The sequence below is a fragment of the Capra hircus genome, chromosome 3, assembly GCF_001704415.2.
Source record: "Capra hircus breed San Clemente chromosome 3, ASM170441v1, whole genome shotgun sequence".
In the NCBI taxonomy this organism is placed as follows: domain Eukaryota; kingdom Metazoa; phylum Chordata; class Mammalia; order Artiodactyla; family Bovidae; genus Capra; species Capra hircus.
This window is the reverse complement of record NC_030810.1, coordinates 89819501-89844618: the sequence shown is the minus strand read 5'-3', so window position 1 is coordinate 89844618 and position 25118 is coordinate 89819501. Positions and strand designations below refer to the sequence as shown.

The window sequence follows — 25118 nt, the reverse complement described above, 5'->3', positions numbered from 1 at the left end:
TTCTACTTGGCAGGTGTCTACTCATTCTTCAAGATCCTGCTCATCTGATGCCTCCTTTATAGAGATGTCTTTTCCACTTTTTCCAAGCAGAGATAATGTTCTTTCTTCTGTTTGTTTAGTGCCTTAATCATATATGTATATGATTAAATATATATATATGTGTATATGTATAATTTGGTCTGTTTATATGTCTATCCCTTAGTTATTTGTGAGCTTTTTAAAAAAGCAGGACTTTTTGTCTTAACATCATTTTATGTCTGATATTCTATTTAGGACATAATGGGCATTCAGTAAACGTTTGGTAAATAGATATGTTTATAATTTAGATTTGCACTACTATAAAGACCTATATCTGAGGTAAAGAATATAAAATTTTAGATCCCATCATATTTTTAAGCCATTTGATATTTTGTAAATTTTACTACATTATGTCACTTTTGGCCTTTTAATGACAGAAGCACAATTTCAGCATGACCTTATTTCTTAACTTATAAAAGAACTCAACTTTTAATGGAACAGTGTACTATATTTTAAAATAATGAGTTAGATCTACATAGAGACAGAAAAAGATACACAAGACATATTGTGAAGTAAAAAGGAGTTGTGTAACAATTTGGTACTATATTTAAGAAAAGTAGTGTTTTATGTTATGCTTAAGAAAAAGAAATCCAGACAAATGTAAATCAGATTATTATCTTTATTTTCTTTTATCACCAATCTTGTAATATATTCTTTTCTGTGTTACTCTGGAGTGTTTGCAGTTTTGTATTGTATGTCCTTTCATAAGCAAAAAAAAAAAAACGGCCAAACCAAATTACTCCTCAGTTTTTAACCTTTCATATTCTTCATTCTTCAAACAGAAATAAAGTCTTGAATTTATTTTCATTTTGTTTTAAGTTTGCCCAGAAAGTTAGAAAATATCTTTAAGTAAAAACTGAAATACAGGTATGAGTTTGAAGACATTTTTGATATATATATATCAGATCCAGTCAGTTAATAATTGTCTTAAGGCCTGCTTTGGGTGGATAGTGTGGTATGCTAGATGCTGAAGTAGAATATAAAGGATATGATTCTATTGTGTAATAACTTACAGCTTTTTCTGGGTAGCAAAAATTCCTGAGCAGTACTTTGTGGAGGACATAAAATAAGTAATAATCCTATCATTGGCTATTTTAAGTATATTTTCTTTAAGCTGAAAAATTTTCTTTATATTTTGAGGGTGAAATTTTATTTCAGTATCCTATTGGAAACTAAAAGATAAGAATTGCTTTGCTTTAAAGTCAAATTGTAAAGGACATTTGCTGGTAGGTAAGACATGATAGTAAAAATAAGGTAGCGTAAGGAAACAATTTTTTCATGATTAAATAATAAAAATTTTTAATACAAAATCCTAAAGTATCATTTTCTAATAATATCTATTTGATTACTATCTGAATTGTCACTTAGAATATTGCTCAGAAGTATAGATATATATTAATAATTGCTAAAAGTATTTATATATACATTAAATTGATACTTTTTATAAGTTTTACTGAATAATTGTTAATATAATTGCTGAGTGGCTTAGCAAAGATAGGCATTAGTCTAAAGCTTCAGAATTCTAAAACTGATTGAAAATAATTGGAAATGTTTTTATCTGTAAAATAAAGCAAAATTCTAATGGAAAGGACTTGGTTAAGTATTGAACCTCTCTGAAAATAAGATATTCTTTTTATGATGGAGATTCGACTGTGATTACCTCATTTTCTTTGCTTCCTACTGAAGAAGCTCTCGGTGCACTTGCAAAGAGCATAAGGAGTCATGTCAGAGGTCAGGTATTTGAGTCCATTTTCCCACAGCCTCCTGGTGTGAGTGATCTTTTACTGTGTTTTAAAAAAAATGGGCAAGGATTAAAGAGGATTAGAAAGAATATTACCCTCCTGAATATAGGTCCAAGGCACTAAGGGTAGAGAACCCAGCCAGGCAGCAAATGGGCTTTGCTTGACCAGGACACAACCTCTGCTGCATTCCTTTAAGAAACTGAATGGGAAATGTTAAGTCCCCAAACTGGATTAGTAAATAATCTCATAGCTTGTGACATCTACTAAAATAAATTGATGAGCAGACTGCATTCTTACACTTTGAGGAAAGGGCCAGAGACATCAAGACTAAGAGTAATTATTCTTTTACCTTTTTGCTTTTTAATTTCAGCTTTATTGGGTTATAGGAATAAAGGGTAATTAAAGATGAGCACTCAGCCCAGTAAGTGTTAGAAAGGCACATTCCATAAACAAAGAAAAATTACTTTATATGTATTAATGCCATGAGTCCATATGTATTAATAATTTGTCTTAAAATTTGAAAGCACTACTAATTTTTATTTTTCTAATTCTTCCTGTTTGTAGTACTTTTACAAAGTATTTCACAAATTCAGCTGTTGAATTTATGCTGTTTATCTCATTGAAATGTAAGGATATATCTTTTAAGACACCTTTGGAATGTCTCTCTTTTTATGTTTTATAATATACATTAATGTGGTTTGCACCATATGACACATAATTTGGTACCAAATTATTGAGACCCAAAAAGGTAGTTTCAAACCTGTTCTAGTAGGGGAGATGTACTCTGGCCTCAGTCTTTGGAAGAAGTAGATAACTGAGGAGGTGTACTGTGGTCTCAGTCATTGGAAGAAGAAGCTAGCTAACTATTTTTAAAAGATTTTAAGTTGACTACTTTAATAATAAAGATGGTGTAAAAGTTGGCTTCCCTGGTAGCTCAGTCAGTAAAGAATCTGCCTGCATTGCAGGAGAGCGGGGTTCGATCCCTTGGATGGGAATATCCACTGGAGAAGGAAATGGCAACCCACTCCAGTATTCTTGCTCGGAAAATCCTATGGATGGGGAGCCTGGAGGGCTATAGTCCGTGGGGTTGTAAGAATTGGACATGACTTAGCAACTAACCCACCACTGTGCATGTGTGCTAAGTTGTTTCAGTTGTGTCCAGTTCTTTGCGATCCTATGGACTGTAGCCCACTAGGCTCCTCTGCCCATGGGATTCTCCAGGCAAGAATACTGGAGTGGATTGCCATGCCCTTCTCCAGGGGATCTTCCCAACCCAGGGATTGAACCCTCACTAGCGCCACCTGGGAAGACCCCCACCACAAGTAGTTAATTTTGCATCTTTCTTTATGTAATTAGTATATTTGACTAGTACAATAACTGTGATTATTCTGCTTTTGATATGGATTGTAATATTAAGGGAAGCATTTCTTCAAGAGTTTAAGATCGAATTTCATTTCATATGTAAATAAGAATTGATAGGTTATAACTTTAACAGGCATGCTCACTTACTTAAATGCATCTTGTACTATGCTCTTTAGGCTCAAGAATTCAAGTTGGCCCTATACAATGAATATGTCTTCCTATTCTTCTCCTCACCACACCTCTCAATCTGCTGTCCACTTTCCACCTTTCCACCACTTCTGCAAAGCGAAAGTGAAATTTGCTCAGTTGAGACCAGCTCTTTGCAACCTCATGGACTATACAATCTATAGAATTCTCCAGGCCAGAATACTGGAGTGGGTAGCTTTTCCCTTCTCCAGGGGATCTTCCCAACCCAGGGATCAAACCCAAGTCTCCCACATTGCAGGCAGATTCTTTACCAGCTGAGCCACCAGGGAAGCCCATCAGTGGTTTAAAACATAATTAATACCGCTTAAACATAGAATTACATATGACATAGCAGTTCTACTCCTAGTAACCCAAGAGAGATGAAAACCTTTGTTCACATAAAAATCTATACACATGGTTCAGTTTAGTTCAGTCATTCAGTTGTGTCTGACCCTTTGCGACCCCATGAACCACAGCATGCCAGGCCTCCCTGTCCCTCACCAACTCCCGGAGTTTACCCAAACTCATGTCCATAGAGTCGGTGATGCCATCCAACCATCTCATCCTCTGTCATCCCCTTCTCCTTCTGCCCTCAATCTTTCCCAGCATCAGGGTCTTTTCATATGGGTCAGCTCTTTGCATCAGGTGGCCAAAGTATTGGAGTTTCAGCTTCAACATCAGTCCTTCGAGTGAACACCCAGGACTGATCTCCTTTAGGATGGACTGGTTGGATCACCTTGCAGTCCAAGGGACTCTCAAGAGTCTTCTCCAACACCACAGTTCAAAAGCATCAATTATTCAGCGCTCAGCTTTCTTTACAGTCCAACTCTCACATCCATATATGATCACTGGAAAAACCATAGCCTTGATTAGATGGATCTTTGTTGGCAAAGTAATGTCTCTTGCCTTTTAATATGCTGTCTAGGTTGGTCATAACTTTCCTTCCAAGGACTAAGTGTCTTTTAGTTTCACGACTGCAGTGATTTTGGAGTCCCCAAAAATAAAGTCAGCCACTGTTTCCCCATCTACTTCCCATGAAGTGATGGGACTGGATGCCATGATCTTAGTTTTCTGAATGTTGAGCTTTAAGCCAACTTTTTCACTTTCTTCTTTAACTTTCATCAGGAGGCTCTTTAGTTCTTCACTTTCTGCCATAAGGGTGGTGTCATCTGCATATCTGAGGTTATTGATACTTCTCCCGGGAGTCTTAATTCCAGCTTGTGCTTTATCCAGCCCAGCGTTTCTCATGATGTAGTCTACATATGAGTTAAATAAGCAGGGTGACAATATACAGCCTTCACGTACTCCTTTTCCTATTTGGAACCAGTCTGTTGGTTGTTCCATTTCCAGTTCTAACTGTTGCTTCCTGACCTGCATGCAGGTTTCTCAGGCAGGTCAGGTGGTCTGGTATTCCCATCTCTTTCAGAATTTTCCACAGTTAGTGGTGATCTACAGAGTCAAAGCCTTTGGCATAGTCAGTAAAGCAGAAATAGACGTTTTTCTGGAACTCTCTTGCTTTTTTGATGATCCAGTGGATGTTGGCAATTTGATCTCTGGTTCCTCTGCCTTTTCTAAAACCAGCTTGAACATCTGGAAGTTCACGGTTCACGTATCACTGAAGCCTGGCTTGGAGAATTTTGAGCATTACTTTACTCGCGTGTGAGAGGAATGCAATTGTGTGGTAGTTGAGCATTCTTTGGCATTGCCTTTCTTTGGGATTGGAATGAAAACTGACCTTTTCCAGTCGTGTGGCCACTGCTGAGTTTTCCAGATTTGCTGAAATATTAACACTTTCACAGCATCAATGTTTATTGTAGTACTATTCACAGTAGCCAAAAGGTGAAAACCAAATATCCATCAAATGATGAATGGACAAACAAATGTAGTGTATCCATATAATGGAATATTATTTATATCTATAATATTATTTATATTATACAATGGAATATTATTTTGTATAATATTATTCCACAAAAAGAATGGTGTCCTGATATATGCTACAACATGGATATATGCTAAGTGAATTAAACTGGTCAGAAAAGACCATATATTAAATGATTCTGTTTGTATCAAATATCTGGAATGGGCAAATCTAGAGACAGAAAGTATATTAGTGGTTGCTTAGAGCTGAGGGAGGTTGGGAGTGGAGAGGGTGATAACTAAAGAGTATGGTGTTTCTTTCTTTTTAAATTTATTGACGTCTAGTTAATTTACATTGTTGTGTTAATTTCTACTGTGGAGCAAAGTGATTTCATTATACATATATATACATTCTTCTTCATATTCTTTTCCATTATGATTTATCACAGGATATTAAATATATTTCCCTGTGCTAAATCGAACTTTGTTGTTTATCCATTCTCTCTATAATCGTTTGCATCTGCTGATCTCAAACTCCCAATTCATCCCTCTCCCACCTCCCTTCCCCTGGCTTCCATAAGTCTGTTCTCTGTGTCTGTGAGTCTGTTTCTGTTTCATAAAAGTTCATTTGTGCCATATTTTAGGGTCCACATATAAGTGAGATCATATGATATTTGTCTTTCTAACTTGGTTCCTTAAGTATGATCATCTCTAGGTCCATCCATGTTGCTACATTATTTCACTCTTTCTTATGGCTGAGTAGTATTCCATTATATGTATACACATATATATATATATATATTTTATATATATACACAACAGCTTTATCCATTCATCTGTCAGTGGACATTTAGACTGGTTTTTGTACATGTTGCCACAGTGAACACTGAGGTGTATGAATCTTTTCAAATTATAGTTTACTGCAGATATATGCCTAGGAGTAGGATTACCAGATCATATAGTAATTCTATTTTTAGTTTTTTGAGGAACCTCCTGTTTTCTGTAGTGGCTACCCTAATATACATTTGGGTTTCCTTTTGAAGTGATAAAAATATTCTGAAATTGTGGTGATGGTTGCACATATCTGTTAATGTACTAAAAACTATTGAATTGTGTACTTTAAATGGGTGAATGGCAAAGTATATAAATTATATCTCAATAAAGCTGTTACTAAAAGCTAAATTAAAAAGTAATACCTCCTATCCATATTCCTATATGTATCTATACCTATAGTAAAGCACATAGTCTGATTATAATTAATTAAAGAAATCTGTCTTTCTTGGGAATTCCCTGGTGGTCCATTGGTTGGGAATCTGTGCTTTCAACTGCCAAGGGGGCCAGATTTGATCCCAGGTTAGGGAACAAAGATCCCAGAAGCTATGTAGCATGGCCTCCCTGCCCCACCCCAAAATCTGTCTCTCTCATTACATTAGGAAGCTCCAGAGAATAGTGTCTTGGCATTCCCTAACAAGCATAGTGCTTTGCACTATGTTTAAGAATTGAACTTCTTAACAATTAAATTCCTTCACTGTAAAAAAAGGGCAACCCACTCCCGTATCTTATCCTCTTGCCTGGAGAATCTGATGGACAGAGAAGCCTGGTGGGCTTGTAGTCCATGGGATTACAGAGAGTTGGACACACACACACACACACAGACACACACACAGACACACACACAGACACACACAGACACACACACACACACAGACACACACACACACACACACACACACACTGTAAAGGAGAAATAAAAAAATATTGCCACAACATGTTGTTCCAAAATTGTGTTTTATAATTTTTTACATTTATGCTTTTTTGGAGAAATAAAGAATTTTCTCATATATTATTTCTTCAGCTTAGTTTCCACTTTGTATTTAAAGTTGCGCATAAGTCATTTATTACCTTATTTTTACCTTTAGGTGTATTCTGATCTTTGGGATTTGCATATATACAAGCATTTTATACACGTTATCAGTAAGACCTTCTTGTCATTTCAACTAGCTTAATGTTTGTTTTTTAAATCAAGTTAACTTAATGAAATTTGAATCTACACTTTTGTGGATGTTTGAATTTAACATAATTTTTCTTTTTGTGTGTGTGGTGTGTCTATGTGTGTATGTTATTTTTCTAGTATTTACTAGAGATGAAAAGTCTCATTTTACCTCCAGAACACATTCTGAAACGGGGTGATAGTGAAGCAATTGCCTATGCTTTCTTTCATCTTCAGCACTGGAAGAGAATAGAAGGTGCTCTTAATCTGTTACAGTGCACGTGGGAAGGCAGTAAGTATTCTTTTCCAAATGCAATGCTAATCTTTCTGACTATTCATTGCATTCACAGGCAGTCTTTTTTTAATGAGATTGTCTGGGTTTCCTTAAGGATTTATTGTTCAGATTGGTTTGAAAGTGAACTCTGTGGTGTTCATTGGTTTATTGGTAGAAGAAATGTGTAATGTGCTTATATTAAAACCACATTTAGGAAAAGCAGGATGAAAAACTGCTTGGGTATTCTGCTGTATGTTCACTTGAATTAAATATTTATAGGGGAAAAAAATTAAAATTTATATCCATTTATTTTTTAATGTGGCTTGCTACTCTAATATTTTTTAAATTGGACTTTTTTTGGTTTTGAGATGTGTACAATATGAAACTTGTTTTTCATTACTGAAATCAACTTAATTCTTTAAAAATTAAAAAAAAATACTTACTTTCAAAAATTGATGATTGTGTCAGGTCTTAGTTGTAGCATGTAGGATCTAGTTCCCTGACCAGGGCTTGAACCCATGCCCCCTGCTTTGAGAGCTTTGAGTCTTAGCTACTACTGAATCAGTAGGGAAATCCCTCCCCAATTTTTTAATTGTGGTAAAATAAATATAACATAAAAGCATTTTAAACACTTTAAAATGCTCAGTTCTGTGAAATACATGTACATTGTTGTGCAACCATCACCATCATCCATCCTGAGTTTTTTCATCATCCCAAACTGAAATTGTGTACCAACTGAAATATAACTCCTCATTCTTTCCTCCTTCCCAGCCCCCTGGTAACCATTCTATTTTTGTCTCTATGAGTTTGACTATTCTAGGTATCTCATATAAGTGAAATCATACATTTGTCCTTTGATAGGTGGCTTCTTTCATTTACCATATTGTTGAAGTATGTGTAAGAGTTTTATTCTTTTTAAGGATGAATAATATTCCATTGTAAGTATATACAAAATTTTGTTTATCCATTCATGCATCAGTGGACATTTGGGCTGTTTCCGCCTTTTGGCTATTGTGGATAATGGTGCTGTGAACATGGGTACATAAATACCTGCTCAGGTTCTTGCTTTCAATTCTTTTGGGTATGCTCCTAGAAGTGGAATTGCTAGATCATTTAATTTTGTGTTTAATTCTTTGAGGAACCACCATACTATTTTCTATAGCAGCTAAACCATTTAACATTCCACTTGCAATGCACAGGGCTTTCACTTTCTTTATATCCTTGCCAATACTTGTTATTTTCTGGTTTTTGGTAATAGCACCCTAATGGGTATGAAATAGTACCTCATTTTGATTTGCATTTCCCTAATAATAATGTTGAACATATTTTTATGTGTTAATTAGCCATTTGTATATTTCTTTGGAAAATTGGATTATTTTCTACTAACTACCAGATCTCTCATTTGTAACATCTTAAAATTAGCTGTAGATGAAAATTCAAAAATAAATTCAGTGCACGTTGTAAATAACAACTAAAACTTGTTAACCTCCTCAGTTCTCAAACATTGCACTGAGTCACTTTTGGATATTATAGTAAATTCACAAGAGTACCATGAGATTTTTAATTATTCATAGAAATGCAGCAATACACCATTCAAACTGTTGCTCTAGATAGTTAAAGGTTTAAACAGTACTCTCTGTTTTCTTTCAGTGTTGTCATAGCTTTGCAAAGCTGGGTTTTTGTTAGTTGCTATGATTAAAGGAAGTACCACACAAAACTCAGTGTGGAACAGGAAATGAGGATGGTATTATCCAAAGTGATTTTGAGGTTTGAGAAATTATGTGGTGTCCCACAGGCTCATATATCCCATTAGGGAGAAATGATGGTTATTTAAAAATGAAATAACTTTTTTCCTTTAATTTATGTGTATTTTTTTTAACTTGCTGCTAAGCTGTTGGAGCAAAAGCTTTTGAAATTGATCAGATCCACTACTTAATAAGTGGAATTGTTAAATACTTCTTACAGCCTGGGGGCATCATAGCAAATTACTGAGACATGAATGGCACCATGTGTCCTTGAATCAAGAAAATTTGGGAACCTCTGTATTAACTTTTGCTGAGCGTTAGGCCCTGTGCTTGATACTGACAATATACAGATTAATGAAAGCAGAACTACTAAAACTGAGGAGCTCGATGTTTTGGGGTACTTAGATTTTCTTTTGCTTTTTCTCCAATAGTTTGCAAGTTTCTCAAAACTATGTAGCCTATCTTAATCCCTTTGTACGTGTCATCAAAGCCTAGCCTGCTTGGTACGTAGGAAGTTATCCATAAGTATATGATTGATTTTGTGATTTAATGAATGATCTCCTAGTGTCACTGATTTAATTTGTTCTGTGACTTTGGACAAGTCACTGAATTTTATTGTAGCAAAACAAAAATCTGTATTTTGACAAAAGTTCATAGATCCAAGCATTAAAGAAAAAACAAAAACCTTATAATTTTGATAGTTGAGTAGATCAATAAAGATTTCTTCTTTAAGAAGTCTGTAGGAATGGATGATAATCTAGATAAAGGATGCATAAACTTTTTCTGTAAAGGACTAGTTGGTAAATATTTAGTCTTTGTGGGCCATAGTCTCTGTCACAATTACCCAACTCTTACAGCATGAAAGCAGCCTTTTATAATATATAAATGAGGAGACATGGCTATATTCTAATATAATTTTATTTACAAAAACAGATAGTGGTCCAGGTCTGACCAAAGGTGACCCCTTTAGATACTTAATTTAGGTACTTTGGTGATCCCTGATCTAAGTTAAGCTCTGCTTACAGAAAACTTTGGTATCAGCTCAAATATGAAGTTAGGATCCATTGAAAACTCTTAGGTTGACAGAAGTTATGACTACAACAGTTGTGTGATTTCCCTAGAAGTGGAATTCACATGTGGAGAGTTAAATATTTTGTGTTTGTAATGAGGAGACTGAGGCAAGAAGGACACAGCCAGTCTTATCTTCCACTACTCCCTTTAGTTTTGTTTCAGTTAGAACATTCACTTTTGTCTAAATAAGTTTTATTCTTCTTATTTGTTCCTCTGCATATTCTGTTTCTTTCCTATAAAATGTGTCTCTAAAAAAGAAAACAAAATGCTATGTGGGGGACTTCCCTGGTGGTCCAGTGTCTAAGACTCTATGCTCCCAATGCCAGGGGCCCAGGTTCCACCTGTAGTCCAGGAACTAGATTCCACATGCTGCAAAAAAAGAAAAAAGATCCCCCATGCTGCCTTGAAGATTGAAGATCCCGTATGCTGCAACTAAGACTGGGTACAACTGAACAAATATTTTTTTTTAATAAATTTTAAAAATGCTGTGAGACATTTAAATAAAAATACATCTCCAAAATAGCTTTGATTATAGTAGATGATGAAAGTGAGATTGAATTGCATGTCAACAAATGTATATTTTTTTCCCTCAGCTTTTAGAATGATTCCATATCCATTAGAGAAAGGCCATCTATTTTATCCTTATCCCAGCTGCACAGAGACTGCTGATAGAGAGCTCTTACCTCGTAAGTAAATATTCAAGTTTTTCTAAACTTAAAATTAGTTGTGAGATTATTTTTCATAGTATTCTCCCATTTTAAAAGTACCTCTGGTTGAAGTTCAGGATACTGTTGAAATACTATTTTAACCAGTTCTTGGATATAGTTGCATAATTTAGTTTATATTTTTGTGGTAAAACCTTGTACTTGGTGCAATGAAGGACACATAGATGAAAGTTTTTGTTTTTCTTTTCTTATAAGCACTCATCTTAAAGAAAAAATAATACCAATCCTTCACAAACTCTTTTCAGAAAATGAAGAAGGAGCACTCTTCAGCTCATTCTGTGAGACCAATATTACCCTGACAACACAGTCAGACAAAACATTACAAGAAAGCTATAGAACAATATCTCTCATGAACATAGACACAAATGTCTTCAACAAAATGTTAGCAAACTGAATCCAACAACATGTAAAAAGGATTATGCTCCATGGCCAATTGGGATTTACCTCACAAATGTGAGGTTGCTTTAACATCTGAAAATGTAATAGAATAAAGGACGATAGATGGAGAATAGCATTTGACAAAAATCCTATACCCATTGATGATGAGAATTCTGAACAAACTGGGAATAAAAGGGAGCTTCCTCAACCTGATAAAGAGCCTCTATGAAAAACCCACAGCTAACATCCTACTTAATGATGAAAGATTGAATGCTTTCCCCCTAAGATCAGGAACAAGACAAGGATGTCTGCTCTTTTCTCTTCAGCATTGTAGTAAAGGTTCTAGTTAATGCCATCAAGCACGAAAAAGAAATAAAAGGCATTCATGTTCTAAAGAAAGAAGTAAAACTGTTTTTATTCACAGATGACATAATCTTCATGAATTCCATAAAAATACTATTACAACTAATAAACTAGTTTAGCAAGGTTGCAGGATATAATATTGATATATGTGTGTGTGTGTGTATATGTATATATAACTCAGTCATATATTTATATACCAGCAATGAATAATCCAAATGAAAACTAGAAAACAGACCCAATGAGAGTAGCATCAAAAAGAACAAACAATTTAGGAATAAATTAAAAGAAATGTGAAATTTTTAAAATCCACTAAATACTGCTTAGAAGAATTAAAGAAAATTAAATAGAGAGATAGTCCATGTTTATGAATTGGAAGCCCCAATATTATTTTTATGACAATTCTCTTCTAATTGATCTATTAATTCAATACAGTTCTTACAAATTGATAAGCTGATCCCAAAATGTATATGGCATGTTAAAGGACCCAGAACAGTCAAAATAAGCTTTACAAAGTAGAGTGAAATCGGAGGGACTGTACTTCTCAATATATTAAAAAAAAAAAAAATATGATCAAAGAGTCAAGAGGAGAACAAGAAATACATAAGGGATATGATTGCGGAAAGTGTTTTTGTCTAGTTCCTGCTTTTAGGAAGCTAAACTTTCAAAAGAATAGTCTGTGCTTTTTGTCTCAGCTGCCTTATCATCCACTCACTCTTTTTCTGTATGAGCTGGTAAATTTGTTGCAGAGTACATCATGAGAAACGCTGGGCTGGAAGAAGCACAAGCTGGAATCAAGACTGCCGGGAGAAATATCAATAACCTCAGATATAGATGACACTACCCTTATGGCAGAAAAGTGAAGAGGAGCTAAAAAGCCTCTTGATGAAAGTGAAAGTGGAGAGTGAAAAAGTTGGCTTCAAGCTCAACATTCATGGTATCTGGTCCCATCACTTCATGGGAAATAGATGGGGAAACAGTAGAAACAGTGTCAGACTTTATTTTGGGGGGCTCCAAAATCACTGCAGATGCTGACTGCAGCCATGAAATTAAAAGACGCTTATTCCTTGGAAGAAAAGTTATGACCAACCTAGATATTCAAAAGCAGAGACGTTACTTTGCCGGCTAAGGTCCGACTAGTCAAGGCTATGGTTTTTCCATTGGTCATGTATGGATGTGAGAGTTGGACTGTGAAGAAGGCTGAGCGCCGAAGAATTGATGCTTTTGAACTGTGGTGTTGGAGAAGACTCTTGAGGGTCCCTTGGACTGCAAGGAGATCCAACCAGTCCATTCTGAAGGAGATCAGCCCTGGGTGCTGTTTGGAAGGAATGATGCTAAAGCTGAAATTCCAGTAGTTTGGCCACCTCATGCAAAGAGTTGACTCATTAGAAAAGACTTTGATGCTGGGAGGGATTGGGGGCAGGAGGAGAAGGGGACGACCGAGGATGAGATGGCTGGATGGCATCACTGACTCAATGGACGTGAATCTGAGTGAACTCCAGGAGATGGTGATGGACAGGGAGGCCTGGTGTGCTGCGATTCATGGGGTCACAAAGAGTTGGACACAACTGAGTGACTGAACTGAATTGAACTGATCCTTTCTGTGATTTAACTGATACGTAAGGATGCTAACAGTTATAAACACTAGTTTCCTCTTATAATATAAATCTGTACCACAGTTTTTACAATTCTCGGTCCATTAGAACTAAAGTCTAGGAAGGAAAGTTGCAGTTTTACAGCCATCAGACTTAAGAGCTGAAAAGTTCAAACAGATAGATAAAAACTTAGGAGAGCTTATGGAAGTTGAGTATGCTCATATTTTTCTCCCACAATTTTAATTTTTGAGTATGTTGCATATGTGACATGTCAACCATATATACACATCCATGTGTGTGTTATATGTTTAAATATTTCATTATGTAATCTTTAACATATGCATACATAGCCTTTATATTTTATATCTCTACATACATGGGGTTAAGATATCTTTGTAAGTTATATAATATGTATATTATTAAATATATGTTTTATAAGTAGTAAATGTTGTAAGCACTCTTTGGGTATAAGAGAGCCACTTCATGTTAGCTTAAAAATAAAGAGAATTTGTTGGAAGAAGCCTGAGTTATCTCAAAAAACACAAAGGCAACAATTATAGTTGCACCTTGGAAGAGACCAGAACCAGAAGGCTATCAGGATTTCTATCAGGAGTCAGTTCTCTGTGTATCTCTGTCTCTGACTGCCTTTTTCAGTCTCTCCTATTCTTACTTTCCTTTTTCATTCCCCAACTCCATCTTTTCTTTGTATGAACTTTCATTTCTGCTTCTCTCAGTGTATCTGCTTCATTTTTATCTTTCTCTTTGCAGTTTGGCTCTCCCTTTCTTAGACACATGTAGCCAGGCTTGATTCTCCGGTGCAGCTCTGAATTTACATGTCATCAATTCAGGAGGATAATAGAGAATGAAGAATATCTCAATCCTGCTTCTAAAACTTCTGGGAGAGTACATCAGATTTACCCAGGTGTTCATCCCTAGTCCAATCTTCTACGGCCTAGGCCTAGTAACAGGATCAGGTCGTGTAAACAAAATTACCAAAATCTCTCTTTCCCTCTACATCACAAAACTGACTTAGGGGTCGTTATTTTCTGGGAGTGAATGAGATCACTAAGGGAAACTGTATAGGGTGTGAGATGTAAATTAAGGGTGAACCATGGTGAAAATTTCTAAGGAATGGGTTGCCGATAAGGAGTCAGAAGATTCAGTGAAGGAGTGGTCTGAGACAGGACAAGAACCAGAACTAGATATCCTAGAAACTAAAAGGAGAAAAGAAATTCCAAGTGAGGAGGAGTATCCACAGTATTAAGTAAGGTAATTACTGAGAAGAATCCATTGACTTTGGCAATTAGAAGGTCATTAGTGTTAGAAATATTTTCCTTCCTCAGGAGAGGGTGGTGGTAGTAGGTGGTGTTTTTCTATTTTAATGGGAACAAGGATATTTGAGGCAGAGGAATGAATCTTTAATTGTGGAACATCAATATGCAAGAGTGTATTACATTAGGCTAATACATTTAACCTAAAATAATGCCCCCCAAATCATTACAGAAGTTGCCTGATAATATAAAGCAAGCTTTCATTGCAGTGTGAATAAAATCATCAAGTCATTATTTTGTATTGTCAGAGCCACAGGCTATAAGACAGAGAGTTTGTGTAATGGCAGGACTTTGTTATTTCTAGGGGTTTACTCATTTGCAAATTCTAGGAGCTGTGAGAGGAGGGATGTTCTGGGGGGGTTAGTTTGATTATATTGTATATTCTTAGAGTATTTTTTCTGTCTTTATGATAAAAATGAACAAATTTTTATTAATGTGGAGCTTTAATACCCAAGAGTACTTAAGGTTTTTTGCTTTCAATTCTCCTTCAACCTTGATATGGCTTAAGGCATTCTGGAATTTGCTTATGAACCTCATAAGTTCAGACTTGAACTATTCCCTTAGTTCACATAGCTGTTTAGTTGTCTTTTATGCCTCCTGATAAATTTTTCTCTACAAGTCAGTGATGAAATTTGAACTTTACTTCTAAGGGAGTGTTTCTGTACTAGTCATCCATTATTTTGATGTATTAGCCAAACATTGACTGACAAATGAATCTACAGAAAGCAATCCAAAAAGAAACAATTGAATCTCTCCTATAGTATAAAAATTTCATATTTTAGAAAATTATCTTATTAAAGCTATACAGTTTTCTACCTCATAAAGTAGGAATAATACTATCTATCTCCTAGGATTATTAAAAAAATAATATAAATAAAAGCACTTTGTAAGCCACAAAATGCTGTAGTTTAGTTAATATTATTAATTTTGCTGTCTTACGCAAAAGCAACTATAGTAACACTGGCATGTGTAAGTATTTGTTCCCTATCTTTGCAAATACCATGGTTTTTATCTTTTGATTTGCTAGAAGAAGTTGGCCTCTCATGGCTGAAGGACAGAGCAAAGGGGACTGATTTTTTGGGGGTACTGAAAGCACAGTGTTGTTCACAGCTTCTAATGCTTCTAACTTAAAAAAATTTCAGATTTGGTGTGCTTTTACTTTAAACATGACACAAGGCTCTGGAAATTTTCTGCATTTTTAATGAGTTTGCTTTTTGATATGTACTTTCTGAAGATAGTATATAATACATAAAAAATAACCTGGCTACTGAAGGAAACTTAGGTGTAATCTTCTCTGTGAATCATTATGTTTTAAAACGTTAAATTTATAGTCGACCTTGATTCAACACTGAATTAGTCATTCCTTACTTATGCAGGATATTACATCAGGAATTCCTAGGTCTGTGTCCAACCCTGTGAGCAGCCAACTGAAGTCCCAGAATAGCTCTCAGTTTAACAGACGTTTATTGAGCACCTACTGTGTACCAATCATTGTAATAGGCTCTGGCCATCATTGTTATTCAAGTATTTTCACATTTCAAATAAGATAAAAATACTTGAATACTATTGGTAATTAAATATCTAATCACTAGAAAAATAATAACCTTTGTAAATGTGTAAATGTAAAAATAAGACAATAGACTCCATTTATGTTCAGAATCTAGGACTTTGATGTTCTGGTTAGATTTTTACAGTGCTCAATGAAATGCCACATGTAGGACACTTATTAATAAGTAGGTAAAATTATTAACTGATTGTTCTAGGAAATCTCCAACCACACGTCTATTTCTTGATCTCTGTACTCATGTCTCAGCTCCCAAAGATCAAAAATTAAAACAACACCTTCATAAAGTGCTTACACTGTTCATCATAACAACTCCATGGCAACTGCTAAAGGGTTTAGCAACTTATTCAAGATCACACAGCCTATAAGTGACAAAGTTCTTTTTCAAAACCACCTCAGCATGACTACAATTACTGCTCTTTCCCACAGTGCCATCCTTTTCCCAGTTCCCAATAGTCATCTATGTGCTCTTGATGCTATAAATAATGGATAACTTCTTTTTACCTTGCTTGACCAGAGACTTCTTGTGTTTTTTCTTTTAATTTTTCCTTTTTAGTTTTTAGAAATGGATTTCACGTGAAAATATAAAAACTGGCTTACACTATATTCTGAAATAAAATCCATTTCCATCTTTTCTATCTTCCAGCGTTTCATCATGTTTCTGTTTACCCAAAGAAGGAGATTCCTTTTTTCATCCATTTCACAGCAGGACTATGTTCTTCTACAGCAATGATAGCTTTTCTTACACACCAGTTTCCTGAAATCATGGGTGTTTTTGCTAAAGCTGTAAGTATGATCTCAAGGACTTGTGTAGAATATTTATAAAACACACAAGAAACCATCTCTGATCTGTTTGTGCTAAACCAGTTGAACAGTGGAAGATATTTGTTATAAAGTAAATTACAGGAATTGATTTGTAAAGTTGCTGCCATAAATATGTCAAACATAAGTTTTTGGTGATTTGAGCTATATTTTTGTTGCTTAGAAGTTTTGAAAATACAGTGTCATAAATTATAAAGCTGGTCTTTGTAGATCACTTTTGGTGGTAAACTTAACCCTTGTTACTAGTTAAAGAATAATCCAGCCCTTTTAAATGCATTTTCTTTGGCATTTAAAAAAAAATTCCTTGTTTTGTACAAAAGCCTTTTGGTTTTTCCATTTAAATGAAATCATTAGTTCTAAGGATTTGCTGAATGTTATATTCAAGAGTGCAGCTAGGCTAGGGAATAAGTAGGTAAGATAGGACAGTTGAGACATTTGTCCTGGGTTCAGAATGTACCCCTTCACTCAGAAGTCCTCCTTGTTATTATATGTGCATATTCTTACTGATCTTCCCAACCTTGGATGTAAAACCATCTATAGACCTTTATTTTCATTTTTACCCTTTAGCTTTGAATTGCTTCCCTATTTCCAGACCCAGGCCCAGAAAGTACTTGAGGACTGATTTTAAAGAGAGTATATCCTGTGATTATTAACTTTTCTACATAAACTTATTAATTAATGTCACTGACTGAAAGCAAAATCACCAAAGAGAAGTCCCTTTAAGTCTCTAAGCCTAATAAAAAAGACATGTCTTGTACATCTTTGCATTTTTACCAAGTAATGAGTTCAAACCCAAAAATAAAATGTTAATTCATTGTACTACCCAAATAGAAAAGCACTGAGAACCATAGAAATATTAGCCTATAGTAATGCAGTTTCTATATTTTTCTCTATGTGCCTCCATTATAACTCCCTGTGTCCTCACAGTTTCTTTTCCTGCCTTAAGAATAGTTTATTTTGTGCCTTAAAGATTAGCTGGTTTTCTTCTGGCACCAGTAGTGAGAGCACTGGTTTCTCTTTTTCCCTTCAGGTCAACTATTATAATGTGTTAAGTTGCCACTGGCTGTAGGCCTAAGAGTTTGAGACTACAGTTGATTCTGGGTCAGGCTTCAAGAAGGATGACTTTTTACTGTTGTTCAGGGAGTATAGATATTTGGGTTGGAAACTGACTCTTCTACTTCCTTTTAGTATAAAAAGAAAGCTTACTGATCACACCATAACTCTGTTGCTTGCAGTGGTGCTGATTGGCGAGTGTGTGTGTCTCAAACTGAAATGACCTCACTGTGTAATCTGGCATGGAAAAAAATGGACTAAACAGAGAATCCCGTCCATTTAACAAGCAGAAAAAAATATGCAGCTGTGTATTTGAGATCATAGAAAAGCAGTGGGAGAGATGGTCTCTCAGGGCATTGGGAAGGAGGTAAAATAGAGAGAGGAGGGAGATCTAGAATCTGGAGTAGAGATATAGTAATTGTTAGCAGTGTCCTTCCATGAAGTACTCGCTAAAATTAATGTGGAGTGTACTCACTGTCTGCTGTACCCATCAGTGTTAGTATATAGTGTCTGCCTTTACCTAAGAGATCTCTGATGCACCTTTAGGATTACATAACACAAGCTCCTAGCAGTGTCTGAGAATAAATAATTATCCATTTGAAAGTTGAATCTTCTTTTTTAGATCAAAAGTTATTAATTTACTGTGATTCTAGTTGATGAACAATAAACAGACATTTGTTTACTATCTTTTGGTATGTGTTGCTGGTATGTAGTGTTTAAAATGTGCCTGACAGCAACTACAGCTAGATTGTATCCCCATGGCCTTTACATGTACAGTTTAAATTCCTAAAAGTTAAGTATTTACTCAAAGTACCTGCAGATCAATATACGGTATGTAGCAGTTCCAAGGGCTGTTTCCATTTAAGAATTAATGGGAAATGAAAATATAGGCAGACTCCAGTTTATAAACTCAATAAACAATTACCCTAGTAGACAGACAGCAAGAGAACTAGAGGTTCACATTCTTTTTACCACTTAATATTGTGTGGTCTCTGCCTCAGGAGCATTACCATCACCCAGGACCTTGTTAGAAGCAAGATCCTCAGAGGATTCTATATACATTTAAAGCTTAAGAAGCCCTTGCTCTACTCTACCCCCAATAGAGGAATTTAGAATTCCTGGATGGTGCCACCTTATCAAAGTGGAGAAGGGACAAGATTGTAGAGTCGTTATGAGCAGAGGCTCTGGAGCCAGACTGTTTTGCTTTGGATTTCAGCTGTGATACTTATTGGCTGTGCAACCTTGGGTAAGTTGCTTAACCTTCCCCACCCCCCAGTTGTAAAATGAGAATAGTACTACCTCTTGGATTTTTGTGAGGGCTAAATGAGTTTAAAGTTTATCAAGAATTTAGAACTGTGTCTGCCCACAGTAAAATGTAGGTGTTAGCTGTTGCTGTCATCGTCATTGTCATCATCATCACGGAAGTGCAGCTGTAGTGAGAAACCCTACCCCCTTCATGTTTGGAAGAGCTATGTCCTACTAATAAACCAAAAATGCATTTTTCCATAGAAATAGTAGTAGAAATGGCTGTTAGGTATCATTTAAACAATACTTTTAGTACTATACTTCTGGTACATTATGTGCACCAGAAAGTGAAGAAATGTTTCAAATTCTAGGCACTAGCAAATTGCCTTATGGAGCAGAACCCATTGGTAAGTTGCAAACTGCATGTGTTAAAAATTTTTAGTTAAGTCAGATATTTGATAGCCAACTACAGTATCAATGAAATATAGAAATCAGTGAAGAATCTTTGAAACATATTTATTCTTCTAAGGCAAAGCGGTTTAAGAAAATTTCCTAGTTCCTTCCATTGTTGCCATTGTCTCTTCTTCATCTAATAACCTCTTGTATTATTTCTCATGCTAGAGTAAATTCAGTCTGAATTTGTTAAAATGCATTTGTTACAAAAATTGCTTTTTCATGAAGCAAGGCACTAGGGATTAGTAATTTGTCGTGATCCTCACTGAACATCAGATTTAGATAAATGGAATGAACTAGAATGGTTAGTGTTTTAGTACCCCTTCTTTTGCATGATATAAAGATATGGAAAAAGATTTCATCTTCAGCACATTAGGTCTCTTTCTCCTGATTTTTCTCCTGGCTGAGATGAAAACAGCCTGACAGTAGACATAGAGCAATGGAAAAAAAAATTGCATAAATCCCTGGAGATGTGGAATGTGCTGATATCAGAGCTGATAGTCTCTTAAGGCCAGAATTCCTGAAAAAGGAAAAATTGCTTTTAAGTGGTAGGTCATTTTCTCACCTGCTTTGAAGCCTGCTGGGTTAAATATGAGAGTTCAAAGTAAGGGTAGCCAGCAAACCAATGAACTGGAATCTGATTCTGCTTATCTGAAAGGCGCTTCTTTATTTAAGAGCAGCACTGCCCTCTCCCTAGAGAACCAATCTTCATCTACTCTGACTCCTTTCATTCCTCTCTTGCAAGAAAAGCTTTCTTCTTAGTAAGCCTTGGGAGGGCGTTATTACAACAGTGAAAAGACTGAAGATGGTGTTTGGAAATTTCATTAACTTACAGATAAATTCAGGCTTATGGCATGTGCTTTTGTGTTTGAATATAAAAATCCCTAGTTGGGTTTTAACTAAATGGGGCAGCATTTGCAGTGTTGGCAGATAAGATGTTATGGGTAAAGACAGAAATTAAAAAGATTTCCAGACAAATTATTTGTTTCACTAAGGCAAAACTTGGTTAAAATTTGTTTCACTGAACACATATTGTAGCTGTGCTAGGGTGGGAATGGGCCCCGTTTCCACATATTTCTACTAATCTTTATGTGGGAAAATGTGGTTGGACATGCCAGTGATGAATTTCTGAGCAACTCATAATTGGCTGGCTTCACTGTAACTAGGGCCTAACAATCTGCTTGATTAATTCTTTAAGGACTACATTAGCCAAGTTGCATGATTTCCAAAGATATAGAAGGTCAGATGTTACACTAACAAAAGACCTCTCTACAGAATGTCTCACTGGGATTTCTTCAGTCCCTTCCCCCAAATAATTAACATTTCTGTCCCTAAATTACATTTTAAAAAGTAATAAGCAGATATAAATGCCAAGTGTCTTTTACTGAATAGTGACGAGAACTTTTGAGAAGGTTTGTCGATTATTATAATTTTTTCCAGGACAAAGATTGTCTTTGTAACTGGGAGAGTTGATAGACAATTATAACCATGTATTGATATACATCAGTTTAAAGGTTCCTAATTTACTGTTGTCACAACCAGTGACACGAAATCTGTCTACAGGTGAAGGGCTTTTTGTATTCTTCATCTGACTTTACTAAAACCCTAAGAGAGTTGCATTCTAAATACCTAGGACCCCATCCAGAAATTAAACTGAAATTAAAATGTTTCTTCACTTTGAAAATGAATTATTTTCAAGAACTAATACAGTTTTAAAAACATCTTGAATTGTAACTAAGCATAAATTCTGGGAAAATACTCTTCTATAACATGCTGTTTCCACAGTAATATATCTGAGGTATTTCCCAGAGAATATCCTGATAATAAAATGAATCTATTGTAATAGGTCAAAAATTTTAAATGTTTACACTTTTGTTCCATTGTTAGTGCCGCTAAAGTCTATTTGGGCAGTCTGGCATATTCCAATTTTGATTTTCTCTTAATAAACTGGGATATTTGTAGCAAGAGAAAAGTTGTTCTCCGCTTTTTATAAGGGTAATTTCTCATACTTCATCCTCATTGTTCTCCTTCAAAAAGAACCAGAATGAGAAATTTATGGAATTGCTAATGTTCTTCTTCATCCAAATGTTCTAAGTACTGAACTCTTCAAAGACGAAAGAGAAAGAATAAAAGCTAGGGCAATGTACTTTTTAACACATGTCTGTATCCTTTCCCCAGGATTTAATTCAGTTTTGAAGTTTGTGGAAAGCACCCTCTTTCCCTAATAACACGTGCTTAACAAATATGAAATTCATAAAAGCTCTCCCTGAATTCATTCGGCAGAATATTTAATCATCTTCGCCCCCCTCAAAGTGAAAGCCTCAGTGCCAAAGTCTAAGTTACTCTATCACTAACTGCTGTGAATATATTTATTATTATTCATCAGCACTTGAGGCAAATGGACTGCATAGCACGTAGAAGAGTTGTACCCGGATATTGATGTAAATCACTCATTCCAAATTTGTAACACTAGTGGTATTAGAATTCATATTAGGAAACCTGCTGATTTTTGTTTTAGAAAAGGTTTTTGCAGACCTAGCATAGTCCTCTAAATGGAAAGAATAATGGGGTACAGAGGAAAATTAAAATCTTGAGGAATAGTTATTTTAGCTTTTTTCTTGAATGGAATTTTGCTCCTTCCCCCACCAATCAAATTTTTAATGCTCAAAAGAACTAAATTAGTACAACTAATTAATTTATTATAATTCTAAACAAGGAGTAATGTGGACTTCATTAGTTTTCTTCTTTAAAAGTTTATACTTACACTCATTAGTTCTTACCAGAGACATTGGAGGACAGATTGTGATCTTCCAATGTAATAGATGAGGAAGTTTGAGCCAGTCAAGTTAAGAGTTCCTTGAAATCACACAACAGATAGTCCTTTAGTCACATATATATTTGGTTTCAAAAATATGTCACCTCTCAACTTATACCAGAACAAGTACAGAAGAATAAATTTCAAACCAAATACAGTAATCCTGAAGGAATTGTAGACTGACAGAGTGATGACAGTAAAGTGGTCTTACTGTTTCCTATAGGAGATGAATTTGGAGAAGAGTTTTAAATAAAGAGGCCAGTGTGGATTGTCAGAAAGTAGAAAGGGCCCTTAGATTGCAGAAGTGCTTACTGAAAAGATCTAAGTAGACAAATAAACTACCTGGAAATGTTCTTCATTGTTTAAGCCTATTTAATGAAGTCTGCTCTTTTAAAATAAAGAATGCCCATTTGCTTTTTTGTCTTTAAACTGGTTCACTTTAATTTCATTCCTGTTCTGGTTAGTAAATCACTTAAAGTACACTGATCATTTATATCACATACTCATACAACCGTAAAAAGAACTTCATCCTTTCTAATTGACTAAAATGTGCAGTAATACTGAATAAACAGTAGGCACTCATTTGTAGTGATTCAGAGGGAATTTAATTAACTCTTTGAAACAGTAAACAAAAGAAAAAGAAAAGCTTCAGTTCAGTTCAGTTCAGTCGCTCAGTCATGTCCAACTCTTTGCGACCCCATGAACCGCAGGACACCAGGCCTCCTTGTCCACTCAAACCCCTGTCCATCAAGTCAACCATGATGCTATCCAACCATCTCATCCTCTGTCGTCCCCTTCTCCTCCTGCTCTCAATCTTTCCCAGCATCAGGGTCTTTTCCAGTGAGTCAGCTCTTCGCATCAGGTGGCCAAAGTATTGGAGTTTCAGCCTCAACATCAGTCCTTCCAATGAACACCCAGGACTGATCTCCTTTAGGATAGATCCTTTAGGATGGACTAGTTGGACCTCCTTGCAGTCCAAGAGTCTTCTCCAACACCACAGTTCAAAAGCATCAATTCTTCGGCGCTCAGCTTTCTTTATAGTCCAACTCTCACGTCCATACATGACCACTGGAAAAACCATAGCCTTGACTAGACAGACTTTTGTTGGCAAAGTAATGTCTCTGCTGTTTAATATGCTGTCTAGGTTGGTCATAACTTTCCTTCCAAGGAGTAAGCGTCTTTTAATTTCATTGCTTAATATAAACTAAAAGCTGTATCTTATGTTCCAGCATCAATCTGTTTTCAAAATCAAAGGTGAAGTTTGTCAAGGATTGTGAGGGGAAGTTTAATTGAACAGAATAAACTTTTGGTCTAAAATAACATAACTCATGGGGCTTTTTTGTTTTGTTTTTCTAAAGTGAGATTTTTACGTAATAGATGTACTTCTAGCAGTTGTAACAATACATTGGAAACTTCAATGTGTTCCTTAATGCTGATAAGGCCTCAGTGAAAGATTAGCTATTAATGGTATTCTGTCTGAATTTGAGGAAAAAATAATCTTTGTTAGTTCTCTAATTAATATTAAGATTGCCTTATGTCTGTCTCGACTGCCAGCTTCAAGAAAAGAAATTATTTGGGCTTCAGGTGATGTTCAACAAAACTAAGAGAACTGATATTCAGAGAATTCAGACCACATAATCACCCTTTAACTTCATCCTGTAATTTCAAGCATTATGGAAATGAAATGTATATGTACTATTCAAAGTGTAGAAAAGGGCTATATTCCCATTGAGCACTCTTGCATATTATAAATAGGATATGCAGAGAAAGAAGCAGTTTGGGGAAGAATTTAAGAAGGGAACATACTCTTATAGTCTTTGTTAGGCACTTGCCAGCTCTTGTTTTCATCTGTTCAGCATGCTAAAGTCCCTATTTCTTTCCGATGCCAGAGTTCAAGCTTTTACTCCCAGGTAGCAGCAGCTCTACTATTAAATTTTAATCCCTCAGTGTTGTTAAACTTCTATCTAGAGTATAGCCACAACTATTTTTGGCAGGCGAATGCACTGCTGCTTTTCCTTCAGTCACAGTGAGATAGAAGAATGTTCTCTGGCTGGGGCGTGGATGAAGGCACTTTACTAATCTTATACATAATTCATCCTTGGTTGCTGGGGTATCCAAAGTTGAAACTTTGCCCTCTGATAAAATTCAGATGGATTTTTTATTTACTTGACTCTGATCCCTTTGGGATTTAGCCCTTATTGGGAGCCCAGGAATTCTAATTCAACAAAGCTCTAGCTGCGTAGATTTTTCTTAATAATTTACTCTTGGTGTATTTTAGCTTTGTAGTACTGACACAAAAAAAAACAAAAAATGGCACTAGAACATGCAGTTCAGTGTCCTGGATACCCTGAAAAGATTCTTCTTTCAGTATTGGCTTGTTGGATGAAAAGATTCCAATAGAGCTTATCTTAATTTGTTTTCAAAGTTTAGTTTTTAAAGAGTCTCAGCATGTAAAAATATGTTAACTAT

General features: G+C 35.5%; 1 protein-coding gene across 4 annotated transcripts in view; it reads left to right on the top strand.

Annotated features, from left to right (window-relative positions):
• The window catches only part of ST7L (suppression of tumorigenicity 7 like), a 70034-nt gene extending 46660 nt beyond the window's left edge, over nt 1-23374 (top strand). For 3 of the 4 annotated variants that reach the window (XM_018045919.1, XM_005677880.3, XM_005677883.3), the window contains exons 12-15: nt 7360-7510; nt 10902-10994; nt 16908-17047; nt 19240-23374. In XM_018045919.1, the coding sequence (XP_017901408.1) occupies nt 7360-7510; nt 10902-10994; nt 16908-17047; nt 19240-19311 (456 nt within the window). In that variant the 3' untranslated portion in view covers nt 19312-23374. Of the gene's footprint in view, nt 1-7359; nt 7511-10901; nt 10995-11278; nt 11917-16907; nt 17048-19239 lie in introns of those variants that run through there. The other variant, XM_013962535.2, reaches the window with a different exon arrangement.